The sequence below is a fragment of the Callorhinus ursinus genome, unplaced genomic scaffold (genome assembly GCF_003265705.2).
Source record: "Callorhinus ursinus isolate GAN/ISIS: 27379988/994484 unplaced genomic scaffold, GSC_fseal_2.0 scaffold8, whole genome shotgun sequence".
Lineage (NCBI taxonomy): Eukaryota > Metazoa > Chordata > Mammalia > Carnivora > Otariidae > Callorhinus > Callorhinus ursinus.
Genome location: NW_027397070.1, coordinates 8,731,433 through 8,756,443, shown reverse-complemented (window position 1 = coordinate 8,756,443; position 25,011 = coordinate 8,731,433). Strand labels below are relative to the sequence as shown.

The 25,011-nt window shown below is 33.6% G+C and overlaps 1 protein-coding gene across 5 annotated transcripts in view; it reads left to right on the top strand.

The window, feature by feature from the left end:
* The window catches only part of STRN3 (striatin 3), a 104,139-nt gene that overhangs the window by 60,468 nt on the left and 18,660 nt on the right, over positions 1 to 25,011 (top strand). For 4 of the 5 annotated variants that reach the window (XM_073895037.1, XM_073895038.1, XM_025870213.2 and 1 more), the window contains exons 6-9: positions 3,526 to 3,655; positions 5,285 to 5,426; positions 10,409 to 10,519; positions 24,770 to 24,903. In XM_073895037.1, coding sequence (XP_073751138.1) covers positions 3,526 to 3,655; positions 5,285 to 5,426; positions 10,409 to 10,519; positions 24,770 to 24,903 — 517 coding nt within the window. The remainder of the gene's footprint in view (positions 1 to 3,525; positions 3,656 to 5,284; positions 5,427 to 10,408; positions 10,520 to 24,769; positions 24,904 to 25,011) is intronic. The other variant, XM_025870214.2, reaches the window with a different exon arrangement.

The following is a 25,011-nucleotide window of genomic DNA, read 5'->3' as shown; positions in this document are numbered from 1 at the left end:
AAGGAATAAGCCAATTAAAGTCATAAAATGCCAGCAAAGCTCCAAAGGCTAAGGAATTAGAGGTATCAGATACATCTGGATTGGATTTAGAGGGGGTTATGATTGGAACATTGGTTTAAAGTTTATGTAAGAGGTAGTTAGAATCTCAGATCTCTTCTTTTATCCTGTGTAGCAAGCTGAACACCCCTCCACCTATGGTGGTATATTTTCCAGTGAAACTGAACCATGATTTGTGATTTCTTAAGAAATAAAGCAACTCTAGGATAGAATCTACTTAACTGGAAACAGGAGGATTATCTGAATCTCCAGCTGAGCAGTGAAATCCCCTGTTTTCTTCTAGTATTTGGCTTCTGGTATGTTTGCATGGGTCTTATATCCCTTCCAGGCAGAATGTTGAAATTTATCACATTAAATAGAAAAGACTTAATAGTCCTGACAGTTGGGATCTGCTGGTGAAATGGTGAGCCTCTGTCCTATCATGCAGAAGTGAAGCCAGCTGCTTTGGCAAAACCTCACCCATGTAATACATAAGTTAGCTTTTTGGTGCCTCACTCTTAAAGGTGAACATTTTAGGAAAGACTTTAATATGGAAATTGGAGATAAAGGAAGCAAAGAAAAAAGGAACTCAAAACAGGGAGCACAAAAACAAAACAAAAACAAGAAAAAAAAAGAAAACGGAGCAGATTTTCAAAACTATAATTACTCTTCTGAAAAGACTGAGAGAAGATAATACCTCTGCAAAACAATTAGGATGTTATTTGGTGATGGACATTAAGGAGGGCACGGGATGTAATGAGCACTGGATATTATATAAACCGATGAATCACTGAACTCTACCTCTGAAACTAATAATACATTATATGTTAATTGAATTTAAAAAGCTCTAAAAAAGATTCAATCAGAAATCAAAAAAGAGCTATTAGAAATTAAAAGGTGTGATAGAAATAATTTCCACATAAAACTTAGAGGATAAGGTTGAAGAATCACCCCCCCACCCCCACCCTCCAAAAAGAGGAAAGAGGAAATGGGACTGAAAAGATAGGAAAATTCAGAGATCAGTTCAGTAGGGCCAGCATCTGACTAGGAGTTTCAGAGAGAACAAGTAAAATGCTCTTGAAAAGAAATTAAATTAGGAATAAAAGGAAATTTTCTGGAATACATTTACAGAATGTTAATTTTCAAGGATGTTTCCATTGAAAGGATTCTTCCCAATTACACTATAAAATTAATAAATAAAAAAACATACAAAGGCCATCATCCTGAATGCTAAAAAGAAGCATCTCAAAAGAAACAGTGTATTAGCATGCAAGTAGGATAAAGTCTCAGACCCTTCATAGTCCGTGGTGGCTTTAATTTTCATTTTCCTAAAGACTGATGATGTTGAGCATCAGTTTATGCCATCTGTGTAGCTTTTGATACAGTGTCTATTTGAATAATGTCCCCATTTTTTATTTTATTTGTTACTGTTATTTAAGCGTTCTTTATATATTCTGGACACAGGTTGTCTTCATCAAATATGTGACTTGCAAATATCCTCTCCCAATCTGTAGGCTTTTCTTTAAGTTCTCTTAACAGTGTCCTTTGAAGAACAAAGCTTTTAATTTTGGGAAGTCTGATTCATTTTCTTTTATGGATTGTGTTCTATTTGTCTTTTAAAGCCATGCAAATGTATTGCTGTGATGAAATAAAATTTTAAAGGGATTCCTGGGTGACTCAGTTAAGCGTCTGCCTTGGGCTCGGGTCCTGATCCCAGGGCCCTGGGATTGAGTCCCACATCAGGCCCTTGCTCAGTGGGGACCCTGCTCCTGCCTCAGCTTCCCCTGCTCATGCTCTCTCTCTCTCTCTCTCTGACAAATAAATAAATAAAATCTTAAAAAAAAAAATACAGTTTTAAAAACTTAAAACATGAGTTTCACTTTAGAGACAGACATTTCTTTTCTTTCCCTTTTTTTTTTTTTTTTTTTTTTAAGATTTAGGGCACCTGGGTGGCTCAGTCGGTTAAGCATCTGCCTTCGGCTCAGGTCATGATCCCAGGTACTGGGATCGAGTCCCGCATTGGGCTCCTTGCCCCGCAGGGAGCCTGCTTCTCCCTCTGTCCCCGCCCCCCCCCTCCCCGTCTCTCATGAATAAATAAAATCTTAAAAAAAAGATTTTATTTATTTGAGAGAAGGAGAGAACTAAAGGGAGAGAGCAAGCACAAGTAGGGGGGCAGAGGGAGAGGGTGAAGCAGGCTCCCCAGAGAGCAGGGAACCCAACATGGGACTTGATCCAGAGTCAGATGCTCAACCGACAGAGCCACCCAGGTGCCCCTGTTGTTGATTTCAGCTCAGGTTATGATTTCAGGGTCTTGAGATCAAGCCCTGCAATGGGGGCTCTACACTGTGGAGCCTACTTAAGATTCTCTCTTTCCCTCTCCCTTTCCCCCTCCCTTCCCACCTTAAAGGAAAAAAAAAGTCTGAATTATATTGTGTCCTTAGAAACAGGGAGGGGCAAAAGCTTCAAATTTTAGATTATTTTTTTGGTACCAAAAGATAATCTATTTCAACCCAAACAGTTTACAGGTAAAGAAATTGTGGCTAAAAGGTTTAAGTGACTTGGCCAAATTCAGTCATCTAGTTAATAGAAGAGCAGAGACTTTTAATGTGAAAGTCTGTGTTGGGCTGAAATTTCCACTGTTCTTTTGCTTTGTTATTAGACATTTATTTTTTTTTTTAAAGATTTTATTTATTTATTTTGACAGAGAGAGAGAGACAGCGAGAGAGGGAACACAAGCAGGGGGAGTGGGAGAGGGAGAAGCAGGCTTTCCGCTGAGCAGAGAGCCCGACGTGGGGCTCGATCCCAGGACCCTGGGATCATGATCCGAGCAGAAGGCAGACACTTAAGGACTGAGCCACCCAGGCACCCCTGTTATTAGACATTTAAACAACTTTTTGAAAACCCTTTTTTGCTCATAGAAAGGAACTCAGATGACAGTTTAAAAAATGACTTCATAGGTAGATTAAAAGAGATTATCATTATTACCTATTGAATGATTCTGAAGGACTTGAAAGTATTTCTTTAGTATATTAAGAATCCTGTTTTCTAGGTAAGAAAATCTGTGAAATGGATTGGAATAGCTATATCTGATTTATTCCATAACTTTAAATCTGGGCAGGTTTTAGTCTTCAGACATTTGGACCTCTATAAGAGGTTGTAGAGCTATAAGAAATGCTAAGTTTAGCTTGCTTGCTTATGATGGCTTTATTTTGAGAAATAATACCACATTTGTCTGTTACTATAAGATTTTGATAGAGTAATTACTCAAAGTATTTTGGTCAATAAACATTGGAGAACCTTAACAGTCACTTTTACTTTAGAAAACATAATCTTCAAAACATTCTTTTCTTGGGTTAAATAGGCAGTACCTTATAAATAGCTTATCGTTTGAATCTCTATACTACTTTCAAGTACTGTTTTAAAATAGGAACCAGAAATATTAGAATTAACCATTGGAATATTTGGATTCATCTTTTTCCCCTTTGACAGGCCCTCTGGTGATGTTCTTGAGACATTCAATTTTTTAGAAAACGCTGATGACAGTGATGAAGAAGAGGAAAATGACATGATTGAAGGCATCCCAGAAGGAAAAGATAAACATCGGATAAATAAACACAAAGTAGGAACTCAGTTTTTAATTTTTATTAGCTAAAATAAACATACACATGTATTTGGAATAGAAATTTTCAAGATGTCTTAAGTTACATTGGGAGTGATTTTTTTTTTAATCTTGAAAGTTTTATATATTGTCAGTTCTTATTATTACCCATGTATAGTAGAAATTATTATTTTCTGTATCATTCACTAAATGGCAAAAAGGGGTCTGTTTTGGGCACCTGGGTGGCTCGGTTGTTGGGCATCTGCCTTTGGCTCAGGTCATGATTCCAAGATTCTGGGATCAAGCCCAGCATCGGGCTACCCCCCCGGCGGGAGGCCTGCTTCTCCCTCTCCCACTCCCCTTGCTTGTGTTCCCTCTCTCGCTGTGTCTCTCTCTCTGTCAAATAAATAAAATCTTTAAAAAAGGGGGATGGGAGGGGTCTGTTTTTATAGAACTAGTCCAGCTGTTTGAAACTTTAAAAAAACAAAAACAAAAAACCACCTTCTCCACTCCTGCTACAATTAAGAATCACTGCTGAAGACTGTCTCTTTATGTACAGTAAACAGGTGATAAATAAAGTGAAGCTAAAATAGGGATACTCCCACTCTGGGTGAGGGAGTAAACTGGAATATAAATGTACGTGTCCATATTCTTGTTCTTTGATAAGGATTAATAAAAATTTACTTTTACACATAACCTAAGAAACTGAGTTACCAATTTTATCAGTGATGTGGGTTAGCTTTAAGAGTATACACAGATTAGATGATCCATTTATGAATTATCACAGTAGCATAGAGTATTTCATGTATCTAAAAAAAAGTAGATAGGTTAAATTTTGGTTCCTTGGGATGTTCTTGTTCCTCAAGAAAAGTTTCTAGGCTATTAAAGCAGTTTTTAATGTTCCTATCACATTTCATGTATGCAACATACTCATGTGTGTAACTTGAGTAAATGGAGATTCCCCCCCCTTTTTTCCGTGGGAGCCAAAGTACTATTATTATCACAGCTACTGACTTAAGATCAGTTAATATCCTTACCAGCTATGCCATATAGCCCTGTGAATTATGGATTACATTTGCATTTCTCAGTAAGTGAAGTCAGTTCAACACAATGTATCAGAATGTAAGTGAGTGAAAGGGTCTATAAATAGGGGTAATTGTGAATATTATAATTAAAGAACTTAAATATTTTTTAATTAGTATTTTAACTTTTTTTTTTTTTTTAAAGATTTTACTTATTTATTTCAGAGAATGAGAGATAGCACGAGAGGGAAGAGGGTCAGAGGGAGAAGCAGACTCCCCACTGAGCAGGGAGCCCGATGTGGGACTCGATCCCGGGACTCCAGGATCATGACCCGAGCCGAAGGCAGTTGCTTAACCAACTGAGCCACCCAGGCACCCGTATTTTAACTTTTTTACAACCGGATTACTTGCATCACATCTTACAGTAATCTTCACATGGTACTATTAAGAACCATTTATATAGGGTATAATTTGGGATTGGTGAAATAGATGGAAAATCTAAAATTTTGTATATGTAAGTAATTTAAAAATTGGAGTGCAAATACAAAGATAAATGTGTGAAAACATATAAAGGACTCCTTTAAAATCTAGGGATAAAAGTAATTTTTGGCTTATGTCCCATTTACAGATAGGTAATGAAGGTTTAGCTGCTGACCTAACTGATGATCCTGATACTGAGGAAGCACTGAAAGAATTTGATTTTTTAGTGACTGCTGAAGATGGTGAAGGAGCTGGAGAAGCACGGAGTTCAGGGGATGGCACAGAATGGGGTAAGGTGATAAAGAAATATGGGGTGGGAGAATAGCTTTTAAAGATGTATTGCTATTGAATATTATATGTGGAATGTGAGTATTTGAATGTATGATGGCAGTTGAACAAGAGCAAGGGTATTTTGCACCAATTTGTTTAGATTTGGTGACAAAACTATTGTTTAATATATGACTTTTGGTGGATTTTGATTTTTGAAACTTATCTTGAATTAAAGTTGAAAGAAATCCAATTTCTTTCCTTTTAGCAAATGAAAAAACATGTATATAGTTTTAAACATTCTCATTATTTAATTTGGTAATGAATCTAGGTTTAAATATTTAACTCTTTTGTTATGTCCATATGATGTTACCTGACTTATTGCTAGAAAGTAATAAAGCTACTAATCCTGAATTATAGCTTCATATTGAACAAGGTTTAGTGAAGGTATTAAACTTTACTACATATAATATTTAGTGTGCATATGTAAGGGCCTAGCTTTTGGAAATGGTATGTAATGCTAATAATAATCCAGCCATAACTAAAAGAAAACAGTTGTATTTATACAGGGTTAAAAACCCCATTAGAAAATAGAAGTATAAAAATTATATTAAGATAGTAGCTGAGGTCCACTCTCCTGTGCATTCAATCAGCTTTTAACACCAGCATGTTATCTGGCAGGTTTACAGTGTTTACAGAGCTTCATGGGAGAAGGTTACTAAGTACCTTAATGCACATTTCAAATGAACACCAAAGTTGCTTAGTTACTAGCAGGAGGAATTATCACAAGCTCCTTAAAAACTACTTTGGTGATGGGGAACACATGTAATTTAAAAATGCCTCATTTGTGTATTGAACCTGAATTTGCTAATAGGAGAAACAAAACCTAATAGGTAATACAATTATTTACTATCCTGATAACAATTCAAGTACTTAAAATTCTGAATTTTGGTACCAACTTTCTTATTGATTATAATTCTCAAGCATTGTTTCAGACCTTTACTTATCTCTTCTTCTAATTGGAAAGAGAAGAGGCATATTAGTTGAAAATATGAAAAAACTTCAGAATTACTTTCTAGACTTTGAATATACATTTTTGTACTTATTTGAAAATGGCTATATTCTAGTTTACTTTTCTTAAGAATTAGCATTGCTCAGGGGGCACGATAAAAGTATCAAAGTTTTCTTTAGCTTCTTTGTGCTACACATTCAGTCTTACTAGGGGTTTTTTCCAGGTTATTTTATAATTATATAAATATATAATTATTTTATAACTTGTGTATTTTAGGAGCTTTAGAAACCCACACATACCTGTGAAGAAGAAATTAAAAATAACCTATAATGCCACTATGAAAAGAGAATCATGGTTAACATATATATATATATATATATATCTGTCTTTATTTAATGAAAGATTTTTGCTTAGTGCCAATTTATAATCCACACTTTTCACCTAATACATTGTTCTTCTGCAACAGCATTTTTAATAGCTTCATAATATTCTGTCAGTATGTTCCATTATTTAATTGGGGCTTTACTGATGAATATTTAGATTATTTTCATTAAGGAAAATAATCAACAATTTTCAAATATCTTTGTAGCTAAATCTTGCCGTATAACCATCCCTGCTTTCTTTGCCTAGAATTGCTGGAAGTTTAACTGTTAGTCAAAAGAATATACAAAAATTTCAGGAATTTAATTTGTATAAAATGGCATTATTTCTGTAATAATGAAATACCATATGGTGTACAGTCGATTGGGACTTCTATCCAAAGACTTCTGGCTCTAGAGCAGTTTCAAAAGCAGACCTAAATAGTGAATGGTAACTGTAAAACGTTATTCACTTTTACTATTACTGTTTGAGAGTGACCTGAATCTTTGTGTAAATGGAAGTAACTGAAAGTCTTTTCCTTCTAGATGAGACTGAACCATCTTTAAAGCATTTTAAGTTCTTTAGAAAGAAAAGAACAAAATTGTTCAAGTAGTTTCTTTTCTTAACAAGTGAGAACTGTCAAAGGATTTCTGAATTTTTCATTTCTGCTCAACAGGTGCTATATTCAGTTTTTCCAAAACAAAGAAGAGGGATATACAAACATACCTTTATTTAACTCGTTTGCTTAAATTTGAATTTACTTATAAATGGGAAGGTGGCAGTTTTTGAGATTTAAATTATTGAGTAAAAGACTTTTTTTTGTTCTTTTTTTTTGTTTTTAATAAGTAAAGTATCCTAATGAAACATATCATATCCCAGTACTCACCCAAAGTGGGTAATCTGTTGTTTTTTATTTTGTAATAAAATAAGAGTAAAAATCTCAGTCTAATTTTGAATACTTTTATCCTATCAAACATCACTGCTTTTTAGGAAGCTTTTAAATCCTATTTTTCTTTTCTCATCTACATTAGGTAGTCTAATTTTGGTAGTTTTTAGTTCTTATAATCAAAAATAGTAGTAGGCATTTCTAATTTTGCTATTTCTCTCATGGAGACTTGGCATTTTAAGCATGTTTGGTTATTTTCTCCTCTACTTTGAAACTGTGATTTGTCGAAATTTATAGGACTACCAAATGTAATTAGTACCTGAATGTTTGTATTTAAATATAATGGATTGGATAAAGTACTGAATATTTGCATAAAGTGAAGTTAGTTACATTTTTATGCTACATTAAGTAGATTTATATAATTCCTCTGCTCTGATAGTTAGAATTACCATAGTAGAACTTTATGTTTTCATGGTTTTGAGTTTTTAAGGGATATTTTTTGTGTGTGCATATTTGTGTTTTCTTTTAAACAAAAAGGTTCCCCTAACTGATTCAACCTCATTTCTTGGTATTTTTTTCCCCCTAGATTTTTAAAAAACTGAATTAATATGTAGAAGATTATGCTGCCTCTTCCCTTTTGCTCTTAACTATTTCTTATAAGCAATATCAAATCAGCTGTTATTACAGGCAAGTTTCAGGATGTTTTTTGTGCACATATGCATTCACCAACCTGTTCTTTGCACTGCTTTGAGTTAACCTTTGTTTTCTAGACTTTAGGTTATCTTGCAATTAATATTTGTTTTTTTTCCCCTTAAGACTTATCCTTTTTGTTCCCTTTTGCTTTTTCACTCCAGTACCCTTTGCTACTTGAATTAGAGTTACTCACAGCTTTATTTTTTCTACGAGGTCTTTTAACTGTTGGGCTATCTTACTAAAATTTTCTGTCCTATGGAATTACCTGTGTAAAGTTTATACCACTTAAGCTTTTTTTTTTTTCTTTGTGTAAATTTAAAAATGTGTCAATTTGGCTTACTTTAAGTGGTCACTTTTAAAAATAATTGCTAGTTTTATTAAGATGAATGCAAATGATTCCTTCTTTAGATTACTTTTTTGGGGGAAGTAGCCAGTGAGTTCACAGAATAATTTCTGATACAGCAGTTTTCAGTAAACTTCATGATTAGAGTGCACAAAAAGTGAATTTTCTCTTAAATCAGTATTACTGCAATATTACAAACTACTACAATTTGCAGATTTGACAGATAATCTCATGTGTAAGTTTCAATCTTTAGCAGCCTAGTTTTAAGTAATTCAAGTTGGCAAATTACTTTAAAGCTTTGAATTTAGCTTTTTACATAATGACTGCCTAAGATCATAGGTATATCCATAGGGGAGAAAGTGATAACAATTATAGTAGGAAAGGCTCAAGGGTCAGTAAGTAATTGAATTTCTACGTGCCATTCAAATATGAGAATTTCTTATATTTACTACATACAGCAATCTGTAAGGGGGAAAAACTGCTTTTTTATGTCCACTGCATGGATTAAGTCAGTGAGGCCTAGGCAGTTTTACAAGACTTGTGGTCTGGAATATAATGAGTTATCAGAAATTTAGCAAGTATGTTTTCCCTAAAATCTCACTATTCTGTCAGTCCTGTGGATGGACTTAGCCTATGTGTTTTGGTATAATTTTTATTTAGTAACATGGTTACATAAACTCATAGTTGTTACTCTGTAACAGAATGTTAAACTTTCTAATAACATGGCTGTTTTAAAACTAAACAAATGAAGGGAAAACCCTTAATACTTAAAGTAATTCTAATAGACTTATTTTTATTCTGCTTCTTTTTAATGCTGTTTTTCTTCTAGTTTACTACAGAGTAAAATTTTTCCAGGCACAAGTATTTACTTACAATAAATACAGATTTGTTATTCAGCTAAAATAGCTGAAGTTTCATCTTTAGCAGATGTACAGCACTGTATGTTTTCACTTCTCCATGCTTGTCACTGCTTTTATCATACCCTAAAAAAAATCAACTCAAAAAATTCTTCAGTGGAATTTGAGTTTTGTTTTTTGTTTTTTTTTGCTAATCTTAGTTGTAGACCAATGGAAGAAGGTAATGAGATGTTGAACTGTTTGGGTGGGGTGGGGGCCGAGGTGGGATTCTCTGAATGCTTTGTATTGTATTATTGGAGACAATGTATTTTGGAACTATATGTATGTATTACATTGGACTAGAATGCCTCTCCATTAGTATAGTTATCCCGTGCATGCAGAATCAGTGTGACAGAAGGTGCATGAATATTTTCATCAATAAAATGGCACTGACCTTTCCAGCTTGCACTCTTATGAGTAGTTCGCATGTAATTCATTCATTTGCTTTTATGATGCTGGCTGAATAATTTTATGAACATTTTTATAAAGATGCAGTGATCTATTTTGTATAACATTAATTTTCTAATGTCAGTCCATTGAATATTAGTCATTGAAAGAATAATAACCTTCAAATTTGTGATTCATAGAAATGAAGCACCATTTAACTGTTAGTATTAACTGTTTAGAAACTTATGAGATGGGCATTTAGAGTTTGAGTTGTGAATACCAAAACTGAAACTGCACCTTTAAAGTATTTTGGGTATATGCTGTTAGTATATTTTTATTATGATTATATAAAGCTATAACAGTTTACTGCCAACAGCTTGCATTGCCAACTGCTGATTTTTTTTCTTTTAATAATATGCTGCATGTAGATAAAGATGACCTCTCCCCACCTACTGAGGTTTGGGATGTAGACCAGGGACTAATAAGTAAACTGAAGGAACAGTACAAGAAGGAACGAAAGGGGAAGAAAGGGTTGAAGAGTAAGTGCAGATTCTATTATAATTTTTGTATACCAATCTTTGAGAAAAAAATTCTTCAACTCTTGTTTTTTTTTGTGTGTACCTTTTTTTGGTTTCATAAGCGGGCAACTAACTTTAAACTTCGTTGTATAATTGAAATTTATTTGAATATAACTTAAGATGTGTTATTAATCAAGTGAAAAATCATTTTAAATAATGTTAATAAGGATAAAGGAAAGATTTCAAGGAAGGTTTTTTTTAGCTTTAAAAAGTTTACCAAATTGTAAGGACTATTGGCCTTGGAATTAAAAGTAACAGAAATTTGTTCAAAAGGGAGAAAGTATAAATTTCCTTATTTTTGATAAATAGGGTGTTATACCTATAACCAGCTCCTCTCCAGGTTACATTTCTTAGTTTGGGAATCCTTAAAAACAGTAAATATAAAAGCCCTTTTCATCATTGCTGCTTTCTGGCCTTAATCCAACAGTAAACCGGGAGGGCAGCAGAAAAATCTCTCCTGGGTGGTAGTTTCTTGACTACTCTGGTGGAAGGATAGTAGAAAGGGTAGTGATGGCAGTAAGGTTTGTTTGGTCTCTAGTTGAGTAACTTCTTTTCATAGTACTTTTCACTATGTTGTATCTGACCAATGTACTATAAAAGTATGAATTTAGCTATAGCACTTCTCAAAGATAGAATTCATTTCCATTTTGTGAATCAAACTTTAAATAAACAGCCACATGAAAAGCATCTTCAGACCTTTGAGTATTAAATGAAACTTGAAGCTTATTTTGAACTGGCCGTTGATTCTTGCTAGTCTCACTTTTTTGACTATGTCAAGGACAAAGTGATGGCAAAGGCTAAAACCATATAGGCATTCTTTTCATATTCCTTTGGTGACAGATTAGTTTATAAAATGGCAGGTGTAATGGAAATGGGTGTTAAGTTTTTTTTTAGTAAAACTTTTTAAATGGTTTAATTTATTGTGGAAGCTAATAAGGCAAGTTTTGGGGATTTGTTACAGTTTTCTTTTATAAAATTATGCTAATTTGTTGTGCATGTGAATGAAAAGAAATTGTACTCTAAGAAGTTTCAGACTATACAGTGAATTGCTTATTGTATTTAAAACATTTAGTGCTGGGCAGGGGCTGTGTTCGGCTCTAACATCATTTACCTATATAATCCATGCATGTTTAGTATAAAAGTACTTTTGCATGATTGACTATTTGAATATAGACATGACGACATTAGAATTTTGGGGTTTAGGTCTTTTTAATGAAATGTAGTTTATTTTAATATTAGATTACTGAGGCACCTGGGTGGCTCAGTCGTTAAGCGTCTGCCTTCGGCTCAGGTCATGATCCCAGGGTTCTGGAATCAAGCCCCGTATCGGGCTCCCTGCTGCGGGAAGCCTGCTCCTCCCTCTCCCACTCTGCCTGCTTGTGTTCCCTCTCTTGCTATGTCTCTGTCTGTCAAATAAATAAATAAAATCTCAAAATAGATTACGTACTTTATGTATGCTGTTCATGAACTGACTCATCTGCTAAAGGTTTCTTTAGAAAATGTTAGATAATGTTGCTTTAATTTAAAATATAAATATCCTATTTTCCCCTCGATATGATTAGATCTATACCTTTTTGAGGTTTAAAAAATAAGATATAAGTCAATTGAAGGTCATTTTTACTTGTAGGCTTTAAATGTTTCTAAAAAATGTTATACCTGCATCTTTAAGAAATATTAGAAACAAATGAACTGAAACTAAAATTCAAAATCCCCATAAAATTTTAATTTACTAAACTTTTAAAAATAGGACCATAGTATGAACAGGTTTGTTATTTGCCTATTTAATTGACACTTTATAGAAGACATCATTTCATGTCAGTAAATATTCCTCTGTGTAACATGTTTTCAGTTTTAACCAAACTACCTGTTGTTAAATATAAGATTGGAGAACTATGTGAAGTGGGCAAAAGGGGATTGCTGTAATATAAATTAGCTGGGACCTGCAGAGGCTCTCATGTTTCAGTACTGTTTTATTATCTAGATATGTACTGTATTATTTAGCCAGGTCCTTTTAATTTTGGTTTTATGTCTTTTTTTTAAGATTTTATTTATTTATTTGAGGGAGAATGAGAGAGAGAGAGAGAGAGCGTGAGAAGGGGGAGGGTCAGAGGGAGAAGCAGACTCCGCACTGAGCAGGGAGCCCGATGTGGGACTTGATCCTGGGACTCCAGGATCATGACCTGAGCCGGAGGCAGTCGCTTAATCAACTGAGCTACCCAGGCGCCCTGTTTATTTTTTTTTAAAAAGGAACTAACTTTGTTTATATAACCATAAAAATAATACATGCTTGTTACTCAGACCGTATAAGAAGTATATATATAGAAACAAAAAGAAAAATGTTAAAAACACCCACAATCTTAATACTTAGAGATTAATATTTGACACATATCTTTACGTTTTTTTCTAAGTGTTGTCTTTTATATAAACCTCGTTTTTAATTTTTTAACAAAAATATCATTATATTATTTTTAATTCATTTTGTCTTAAGTGTTTCACAGTCATCTGAAAAAAGATACAATTTTAATGGTTACATAGTTTTGCAGTTGGTAGATTTAACCTAGCCTCCATTAGTTAGACCTTTAGATTATTTCTCATTTTTAATGTTTTTATAGATGTCAGTGTCTTAAGGTTACCTGTGTATATAGATATAAAGATGAGGTTTCCAGTATAATGTCTCAGGAATGAACTAGGAGGTAATGTGTTTCTTTTTACACTTAATTGTGAATTTAAATAATACCTTTTTGCTCTTGAATATATTGAGTTCAGTATGAAGATGTTAGCTCTGAATCCCTGATATGAAGATAAAACTTAAGGAAATAAAAAACATTTTTTAGCTGATGGATCATAACTTCTGTCTTAATCTAGGTAGATCATCATATTGATACAAAGATATAATTTTACATGAAAAGGATAATTGATGAATTTTCTTATTCTTAATAGCTTCTTTGTTGAGTTTTATTCTGATATTTTATTAGATAGAGCTTTGTACAAGATAGAATAATTCATAAACTGTAGTCTTGATTTCTTTATTTCCTTTATTCCAAAATGTGAATGAGTTATACCCACTGGATCATAATGCTACATTTCTACAGATTTTTTTCTAGCTTCTTAGAGGGAAGAAAATTATTTGCTGATTTTACCATATAGATTCAGCAGATGTAACACAACCTAAATGCTTTTTTTTTTAATGGAAAGAAAAAAATGGTGAGAATATCAGCTTTTTAACTTTGTAAAGACTCAACCATGATTTGACTCTTAAATGGAAAGAATTCTAAAACTTGGAGCTAAGAAACTAGTGGTTATTTGTCTTTTAACTTGTTTACTTCACTATACCTTTCTTTTTTTCCACCTGAGGCAAAAGAAAATGACTTAAATGTGACACCTTTGCCTTGGATTGCAGATAGAATTCAGTATTAATTTTATACTAAGTGACATATACTTAGGAGATATACTTTATTAATACTTCTAAAAGTAAAGACCATGGAACTAAAGAGACTTGATGCAGTTATTTTGTTCTCAGGCTTCAAAAGTGTTAAGATTCCTTTTCTTTTTAACTTTTTATTTTGACATAATTTCATACTTAAAGAAAAGTATAATTGCAAGAATAGTACAAAGAATTCCAGGTAATTTTCACTCAGATCCCCCAGTTGTCAACATTTTACCATGTTTGCTTTATTCTTTCTCTCTGTAAATATATACATTTATTATTTTGAATGGTTCAAAAAATGAGTAGGTTGCAGACATGTTGTTCCTTAAATGGTTTAGCATGTTACTTGACAACAAAAACATCCTTTTAAGTGACCACAGTACAGTGATGAAAATCAGGAAATTAAATGATACAATACTGTTATCTGACCTACAACTCAGTTTTCTTTTATTCTTTAATAATTTCTAAGGGTTCTGTAATTGGGGAAGGGAGTCAGGGAGGTTCTAAATTTATTGTTATGTTAAAATTTTGGTCTGGCAGGATTTTTCTAGAGAGGTTTTTGATGGTCTCCATTTTGCTCTGTTTTATACCTCAGTAAAAACGTGTAAGTCAATAACAAAAATCAGTGTGTAGCATCTAGAGTGAGTGTGAAGCATCTGAAATTTGAAACCTTGAGTTAGAATATGAGGAAGGAGTTAAAAAAATTTTTAAGACATCTTTCATTTTTGTCTGTTTCGGGTTTTCAGCGTGGAAAGTTTAAATTGTGGATTGTGATATGTTTTCTTTTATAGATGCTCTTATTCTGTGGCTTATTGTTATTCCTATGCTATTTAAGACCTTTAAAATTGATGCTTATTAAAAGTAGATTATTTCATATCTTCAAACGATTTATAGGCTTTTCCCATTTCAAAGACTCACATTCTGAGAATATATATGTTTACAGTTCTGGTTCTTAGTGAATGAGTGAACTTGTCTTAGTTTTCCTCATGATTGTCATTGGTCCTAATTTTCCTGTCTTTTCCATGTATAGAATATGATTGTCATTCCCCTTCCTTACTGATGTTACTGAATTGCTACACATCCTTTGACTTGTCAGTACATTGGAAAAGGAAAGTCTTTTAACTTTTTCAAATATAAATTATAAGTGAGTGTCCCTGGATTGTTTTCTAGTTTTTTTTTAAATTTTATATTAGTGTTTGTCACTTGTTATTCCAGATCCAAGATGATAAACCATCACCAGAAAATGTAATATTTTTGTCAAGTGTGACTTTTGTCCTAATACCTGTATATTGAACATTTTAACATTTAAGGAGAAATTATTCTTTTGTAACAGTAACTTTTAGTAGGCTTTTAAAAACAACTTGGTGCACACTATAAAATATCTTTGATATTTTTAAAAAGATTTTATTTATTTACCTATTTATTTGAGAGAGAGAGCGCCTACACACGAGCCCAGGGAGGGGTAGAGGGAGGTAGAGTCTCAAGCAGACTCCTTGCTGAGTGTAGAGCCCCACACTGGGCTCAGTCAGTTCCATGACCCTGAGATCATAACCTGAGCTGAAACCAAGAGCCAGCCGCTTAACTCATTGAGTCACCCAGGCGCCCCAAATATCTGATATTTAAGCTGCTTCTGTTTAAGAGAGAGTATAAATTTGAAGTGTCCATAAAACAGTTAAGTATTCTCTCTGTTGCATCAAATCAAAGACAAAAAACAGTTGTCTCAAAGGGTTGCAGTTGGTTTTCTATTTCCTGTTTTAATTTCACATCTTATTTTACTTATGTATGTATGTATGTATGTATGTATGCATGCACGGGAGCCCAGCACGGGGTTTCAACTCACGACCCTGAGATCAAGACCTGAACTGAGATCCAGAGTCAGACACTTAACTGAACCACCCAGCAGCCCGCTTTCACACTTGTAAAACAGACCATTCAGTTCAGCTCAGATTTCTTTTTTTTTTTTTTCCCTCCCCCAAGACAGTACCTTAACTTAGACATTTTGACAAGGGCCAGAAAGTATCAGATTGATATTCTTTGAATCAGTACACTTTTTAAAACTACAGAATCACTTTGTAGCTGAACTAGCTTTTTTTTTCTTATTATTGTGATTTTTTTTAAGATGATAGTTTTCATGTGAAAGCTTTATTTTAATTAGAACAATAGTCAGAAAATAGAACAGATCTAGCAAACATGACATAACTAAATCCTTATTTTAAAATAAACTTGTCAGGGTACCTGGATGGCTCAGTCTGTTAAGTGTCTGCCTTAGGCTCAGGTCATGATCAGAGTCCTGGGATAGAGCCCCACGTTGGGCTCCCTGCTCAGCGGGGAGCCTGCTTCTCCCCTTCCTCCCCACTCGTACTATCTCTGTCTCTCTCTCTCAAATAAATAAGATATTAAAAAAAAAACCTATCTTTTCCAGAGTGCCTGCTTAACAGTTGCTTTCACTGTAGAATATAAGGTTTGATTAACAAAGGGGGGCACTTAGGAGAGAGGGAAAATGTTAGATTCAGTAAAAAAGTACTTTAGTACTTACAATAATAGTCTATAGAAAGATAAATTCCATTAAGTCCTGAATATGTATGTTTGAGAATAAGTATGGGTTTAAAAACACAAACAGGAGTCATGAGTCCATAGTTTGGCTTACACATGCTATAATCAGTATGTTTTTCATTGTCCTGTCATCTGTTTAGAAGACTGTACATTTAGAAGATTTGATGGTCATGGTTAAGAGGTAGGTGGGTTGTTTGATAATTCAGAGTAGTAAAGTTTTTCTTGGGGCACCTAGATGGCTCAGTCCATTAAGCATATGACTCTTGATTTCGGCTCAGGTCATGATCTCAGGGTCATGAGATTGGGCCCTTTGTCAGGCTCTGCATTGAGCATGGAGTCTGCTTGGGATATCTCTTTCTCCCTCTCCCTCTGATCCTTCCCCACCCCCCACCCCCACCTAAAAAAAAAAAAGTTTTTCTTGTTAATTTAGATAAAGTATTTCTCTTAGAAAGTCCAACAATAATTAAGAATCAGGTTTTATTTAATAAACACTTAATGAGTTTTCATTTAGGGCCTTGAATATTTTTATAATATGTGTAATATTCTTTATATTAATACATTTACAGTTTTTTCTTATTGCTGCTAATTAGGCTTCAAATTTATTTGAAATTGCATTTTGTTACATTTATTATATGTAGAATATTGGATAGATTTAGAAAAAGAATGAAGACACATTAAATTTGTAGTTGAAAGGTATTCTACAAACTAGAGGTTCCATAAGACTGTTATATCTGGTTGTGAAATCTGCTTTAATCTTTTAGCAGCTTTTGGGCAACTAGAATTAAAGCAGCGTTCTTACATCATCTCCTGAACTTGGCACTGTGCCACACAAAGACTAATGTTTGGCTATAGTATGAAAAAATAATTACAGTTATTACATAATTTGGGACCTTCAGTTTAAATTAACTTTCATGTTATCTCCTATTTTCCTTTTCTTCCGTGTTTCTCAGTCTATGTGTTCCGGAAGATTATGACTTCACATGTGTAATAAAACTTTTTTTCTCTTCTTTATTATTTTTGACATTAGCTCTCATGAAATTATCTGTAAGATAATATCTAATAAAGTAAAATGTTATGGTATATACAAGTATAATAATGAGCAGGGAAAGGTCAGCAAGGGCTTCATAGAGGAGAGCTGGAACTAGTTTGAAGGTATAGGTAGAATTGTGGTAAGTTGAAGTGTACGTTGGAGATAGAACTTGTGTGTGTGTGTGTCATAAGGAAACTTCTTTGAGTCTAAAATCAGGGAGATTTATGTTGTGAAGCATTAAAAGATGAGTTTGGATAGGAAAAATAGGATCAGATCCTGAAGCACATGCAGGGTAAAGTAAAAGATTTTAGTTAGCTTTGATTCAGAGAATGTTAAGGTTCCACTTGTGGTTTCTGAATTAGGGGTGATAATTTTGATAATTTTAGAAAATTAATTTTACTGTGGTTTTCCAATTTGATGGAAGGTAAATGGAGCTGGGAGTTAGGAAAACTAATTAGGAATCTATGGCAGTAATTGATAAGAATGAAAGCTTTGATTAGAATAAAGTCAACAGGGTAGATTAATCTGAAGCATAATAAAGGGGAATTTTTTTTCTTGGTAGTGAAAATTCATTTTAAAAACCCACCCCATTTTTACAGTTGAGGAATTTAAAAAAAAAGATTATTTTTAGTTAATGTGGAGGGGTGTGTGCAGAGGGAGAGGGAGAATCTCAAGCAGACTCCCAAGTGAGCATGGAGCTGAATGTGGGGCTGGGCCCCACAATCCCAAGATCATGACCTGAGCCAAAATCGAAAGCGGGATGCTTAACCTACAGAGCCACCCAGGTGCCCCTACAAGTTGAAGAGGAATTATTAAAATGTAGTTGTGGAATTTTAAGAATAGAAACCAGAGCAATGGTGGTGATACTTGTAAGTAGGAAAGTTATAATGGAGAGCTATTTTGTGAGTAAGGATGACATTTTCCTTTAAAATGTCGAATTTAACTGATGGTTAGACATCCAGTTGGCACTTTTTCATTTGTTAGAGAATTTGTTTGCAGTCACTCAGTGTCAGGGAGAAAATCCTCAAATAATCCCCATGATAATTATTTTAGAAAATTCAGACTATTTGACATACTGCCTGCTTCCACGCAGAAGTAAAGATATATAAGCATTTCTGAGAAATTAGGGATTACTGTTAAGCTGATAAATGTATAAGATTTCACCAGTTTCTATTAATTCTTAACATTTCACTGCCTAGCATTTTGTTAGGGGTACACAGATGAATGATAGTTCCTATAGAGTTACTAATATTCTAATAGCCATAATGAAATTTAATAATTATGTAGCTAATTAGTCCATTAATGTTGGCATTAGTAAATACAAGGTCATAATGTGTGCCCTTAGGGTTGCCTATTTTAATTGTTTTTACTTGATATTGACTACAAAATATTTAGTCTTTTCAAATTATTTTTTCTGACATTCTTAAAATGGTTTTCTTTCAAAATAGTTAAGAGAAATAGTTCTTCTGTCGTTCCTGAAGTTCAGAGTTAAAGTTCAAAAGCAGATGCTTTTGAGTTCTGTATATTTTGGCCTGAATTATCCAGGCAGCAGCTGAAATTCTTCCTTTAAATTTATGACCCATGACAGTGTTGACTTTTCATACTATTAGAATCTCAGAGCACTCATGGGTAAATGAGACTTTTCAAATTTGGGAAAAATGAAAAAAAATTTTGAGAAAAATTGGGGTTGCTTTGTTAATGACACTTTTGTGTAAATGTGGCAGGAAAATATCCACATAAGCACCAGGGAAAGTCAAGTTTTTGTTGCCCTCTCATATAAAAATCATGTGTACTTATTTGTTAACTTTTTAAGATAGTGAATAAAATTGGGAAAAAAACTCATGTTTTATTCTGTATTGTTAAACATTAATCTTAAACACCAGAATTTCCTTTTATTTTAAGGGTATCTGTGAGCTTATAGAACTTCGGTTGAGTGACAGTAGACTCAGTTTTATATATAGGTATAAAACAGTGAATATATATTTCTCCACAGAAATTGTGAATATATGAAGTATTTAAATCTTTTTAATATTTTTGGAGGGATGGTTTGGGAAATTGAAGATACATTTATCTGAGATTTTTATAACTGGAACTTCTGAAAAATAGCCTGTTTTGTTAGTAAATTAGTTTTAAAGGCTGCTAGCAAGTCAGGTGGTAGCCATTAAATGAACCTCTACTGCTGACATTAATTTACAGGTGTCAGCAGGACAAAACTCTATGACCTGATAGCTAATCTGAGAGATAAATTGCCCCTCATCCCTTCAAGACTTTTTTTTTTTTTTTTTTTTTGTAAGAGAGGTGGGGGGGGGGAAGAATCTTAAGCAGGTTCTGAGTTGCGTGGCCTCGATCTTACAACCCTGAGATCATGACCTGAGCAAAATCAAGAGTTGGATGCTTAGCCAACTGAGCCACCCAGGTGCCCTTGCCTTCTAATCAGGCAGGGTCAGCTTCTACTAGAATGACTTTTTTTTTTTTTTTTTGAGAGAGAGATCACGAGGGGGGGGGGGGGGGGGTGGCAGAGGGAGAAACCCTGCTCCTTGCTGAGCAAGGAGCGGTGTGGGACTTGATCCCAGGACTCTGGGATCATGACCTGAGGGAAGGCAGACGCTTAACTGACTGAGCCACCCAGGCATCCCGAATTTTTGGCTTTTATGTCTACATATCTTACTTTTGTTTCTAATGTTCAGTGGAGTTGTTTCTGTCAATTCAGAGTACCTTTCTGAAATCTAACTTTAGCTTACAGGTCTAATAGGAAAATAGTAGTTTGAAAAAGGACTTTTAGGGGTATATATGGGAAAAAACTATTTAGTCATTTTGTCATATTGCTTGAATTTAGGTAATAACTACCACTTTCTTAGAAGACTTCTAAATTCCAGACATTGTACTTGAAACTTTATATATAATTTCTAAAAATATATGGAACAAATGCTTAATTTAATTATTGTAGAATAAAGGAATAGAATTATTGTTTAACTTGGTACCAGATATATACTATCTATTAATGAATTTTGTAAAATGTGTCTAAACTAGAAATGTGTAGGAAATGAAAGTACTATTTAGGCATTTTTACCCAAGTTGATTTTAGCTGAAGATGTGTAGATATACTTGAGTAACTTAGAATTCTAGGTCTAGATAGTTATAATTCTAAGTAATGAAACAATTCTCACCAAAGGTTTGTTGTGATATATGAGCGTGTGTGTGTGTGTGTGTGTGTGTGTGTGTGTGTGTGTGTGTAAGATAATTTAGTATCTAATAATTTGGTGTATAGACTATATTTCATTGTTGTTTCTGCTTTTGCTGTATAAGGGAATTTGATGCCCCAGTTAAATATTTTTGAATACCTTGGTTTTTTGTTTGTTTTTTTTAAAGGCTTTATTTATTTCAGAGAGAGAGAGAAAGAGCACACAAGTGGGGTGAGGGGAGAGGGAGAAGCAGACCCCCTGCTGAGTAGGGAGCCCCATGCAGGGCTTGATCCCAGGACCCCGGGATCATGACCTGAGTTGAAGGCTGACGCTTAACTGACTGAGCCACCCAGGTGCCCTACCTTGTTGTTTTTTTCTTTTTAAGAGTTTTTGAGTAACACATTTTCCATACAGTTAAATAATTTTGCATTTTTCCCTCACAGTCATCTCTGCATGTATTTACCATTCAGCATAATCTGTAACAAAATTTGAAGTAAAGAAAATCACTAAAATAATAAAACCAAAACAAAATATATTAAAGCATGAAAAATAACAGGAATAGTAAAATAGTCTGTTGATTTTTCCAGATCTCTTTTCCACTATTAAGCTATTTTCCTGTTTTACTTTAGGAGTTATTTTCTGTGCATGTACCAACTCCATTATTTATTTTAGCCATTTAGTAGTGGCTTAGCTTCCTTAGCTTTTGGTCTGTTTTACCAAATAATACTTGGGAAACTTGCTAAAATTTTTGTAGTTAATAATACATACAAACTGTAGGTTTTGCAATTTAAGGCAAAGCATACTAGCAGAAATAGAGACCCTTTTAAATGCCTCAAACCGTTGACCTGTGGAAAAAGCCAGTCAGGGCCCACACACTACACAAAAATCAGTTTAGAGCTCTGAGAGTGTTTATGTGTACTTTTTTTTTTTTTTTTAAGATTTTATTTGTTCATTTGAGACACAGCAATAGAGAGCATGAGCAGGGAGAGAGACAGAGGGAGAGGAAGAAGCAGGCTCCCCACCGAGCCAGGAGCCAGATGCGGGGCTCAATCCCAGGACCCTGGGATCAGGACCTGAGCCGAAGGCAGATGCCCAACCATCTGAGCCACCCAGGCACCCCTTTACTTTTTATTTTTTAAAGATTTATTTATTTTGTGGGGGAGAGAGTGCATGAATTGGGGGATGGGCAGAGGGAGAACCTCAAGTGGACTCCCTGCTAAGCATGGAGCCGAACTCGGGACTCAGTCCCACCACCCATGAGATCATGACTTGAGCTGAAACAAAGAGTTGGACACTCAACCGCCAGCTACCAGGTGTCCTTTGTATGTGTACTTTTTAAAAGAAAAAATTTAAGTCAATGATGTAACTCTTGCTTAATGATGGAAGGAGGAGGAGGCCAATAAGCACAAACCTCATTAAACTTTTTAAAGGGTAAATCTTTAATTAGAGTTTGTTATTTAAAAAGATGCAAATTCACCTTTGACCTAGAGCTCAGAAGGGAACATTAGAGTTTATAATCTCTTATTTCAGTGGCATTTTCCAATTTTTTGTTTTCTTGTTGAAGTTCATATCATACTACATTTTATAAAGAAAAAAATGTCTGGTTTTAACCAGACTTTTTTTTTTTTTTTAACCAGGCTATTTTTAATAAAGATTGAAGATATACCGTGTCACCACTGGCATAAGTGGAATTAATTATTTGGCTGTGTTCTTTAGGTTTGATAAAATTGAAGGAGAAAGGAAGAGTTTGTTTGATATATGAGCTATAGGTTTCCTTGGTCAGTTGTGTCCATAAAAAGGAGAATTAGTTATAGATGTATGAAAAGAACCTTGTTGTAAGATCCCATTTTGTAGACCCTAAGATTTCCAAAAAAGGAAATGCTAATACAATAATAGTATTCTTAAATTGCTTGATGAAATCGGCTAGGTTATCTGATAAAAAGTATCATAATTTTCTTTATTAAAAACTACTTTAATAATTTTTTCTCTTTGAATTGCAAATGACATTTTTTATGTTTATGCAATCATTTGCTGCAGGTAGTTGATATAAATAAAATGAATTTATATAAATAAAATGAATTTATAGAATAGAAACTAATTCCCTCTGCAAAAAAAAGGGCAAATTATTTATTGTGATTACTGTATGCCCCAGTGATGGGTGATTATGGAAAGTAGAAATACAGCACAAAATACTTTTTTCACATAGCTATATTTGTAATTGCTGAGTGAGCAGTAAGCTTGCTATATATAAATAAATGTATATAAAGTGAGCTGGAGAAATATAGTCATATGCTTAATTAGAAATCTGGTTAAAAGTAGTTAATTTTGCCCAGCCAACTTCTCTTCACATGCCCCTAAATTCCTCAACAGCTGATCAGAAATATCTCTGCAAAAGCTCTATGTAATAACACAAAATAATTTGTTACTATGTTAAAGTAATTTTTTGGGCTTTTATTAAGATTTGTGTTAATGAGTGTGTAATTGTGAGTGGGAGGAATTGTGGCAGTTTGTTCTAATTTGTCTTACAAATTACGAGATTAAAAGAAAAATTTGTCCTTGTACTGGCTAAAAATGCTTTGAGAAAATATTACCTAATGAATTTTACGTAGTTATTCTTAACATAATTTTAAACTATTTCATAGTTTTTTGCAGCTTCTGATATTACCAATAACTGCATACTAGACATTGGTAGGAAGGATCAATTTATGTAGATTTAGATTTAATAAGCATAATCATTGAAAGATTAAATATGACTAACATACCTGTGTATATTTCCGGTCAAATTTACTCCAGATTTATTGCTGACTCACAACTTCATTTTAGCAGTGTCATTTAGAATCCTATTTGAGTCAAACTATATAGCTTACTTTGATAATTAATAAAATAAGATATTCTAAATAAAGATAAATTTTACATTTGCAGTAGTATATACTTAGGAGAAGTTAACTTGTGTCTTAGAATAATTTTCAGTAGTATTAGTGATGACTAATTTCATTACATCTGTTATGTTTCTTGTATATTAAGTTTATATTATTTTTCATAGGAACTTTTCGAATTTAATAATTAGCTTGAGTTTTTAAATGTTTCCCTTTTAAATTTGCTCATGAATTTTAAATGTTTTCTGATATGTTGAGTTGTTTTGTATTACAGTGACTTGTGTACTTTCTTCTCGTATCATCAGATTAAAATTCTGCTTTTGAAGCGTGTGTGAGATAATACTGAGAATTATTCCTTGTACTGTAACTTTTGTAGCAAAATACTTACATAATAGTATAGCTGTTCTGATTATGGCAGAGTTTGGTTTTAACTGGCCAAAGTAACAGAAATTTAATTTAAAGTTGTATAGTCAATATAGAGTAGTTATTTTATTTTAGAAGTATGGTAGATGAAAGGAAAGTTAAAATAAGAAATCATAGTCAAAGCTTGAAAAATGGAAAGCATTTTGAACATCACATGGATTTTAACCTTTTACAGAAAGGAAGCTGACATTGTTGGTTGTAGAACTGCCCTTTTCCTAGAACATTGTTGTTACTGGAGTAATCTGAGCAATTTAAGGCTTCATTTCAGTAAACTGATAAACTGGAAACCATTTACATTTGAATGCTTGCATTAATTTTTGTCAGGGACTAGAATACCTACCACATCTAAGCAGATGCAATACAAAGCAAAAGGACTCTAATATTTAAAAAATACTGTAGTTCTAATTGTACCAAAGTGATAAGTGATTTAAATAGACAAAGCACAAAGCCTTTGTGATCCCCCCTCCCATCCTGGAATAATATATCTAGTGCATATTTGATTTTTAGAAGATTATGTTGCAGTTTGTAAATAAGCAAATAAGCATTTGTTTATTACTACTCAGTAATAGGATTTTTTGAGTGGAAGAAATAGGAGGGAAGTGGGAAAACAAAAAATAATTATATTAATATTGTAACTGTTAAGTGCTTACATTTCCCCCACAATATTGTCTTGTACTGTATGATTTTTCAGCATTTAAGAAGCGGTTTTGTTCTTTATAGCTGAACCAATAACGTTTCCATCTGGAGGAGGCAAGTCATTTATTATGGGTTCTGATGATGTTTTGTTAAGTGTACTGGGCCTTGGAGACCTTGCAGACTTGACGGTAACAAATGATGCAGACTATAGTTATGATGTAAGTGCAGTTTTATTTTTAATTTTTTAATGATTTAATAGAAGGCTCCTTATTTTTTTGGAAACACTTATAAAACAGAATTAATGTCAAGGTGCATGGAAAAGATAA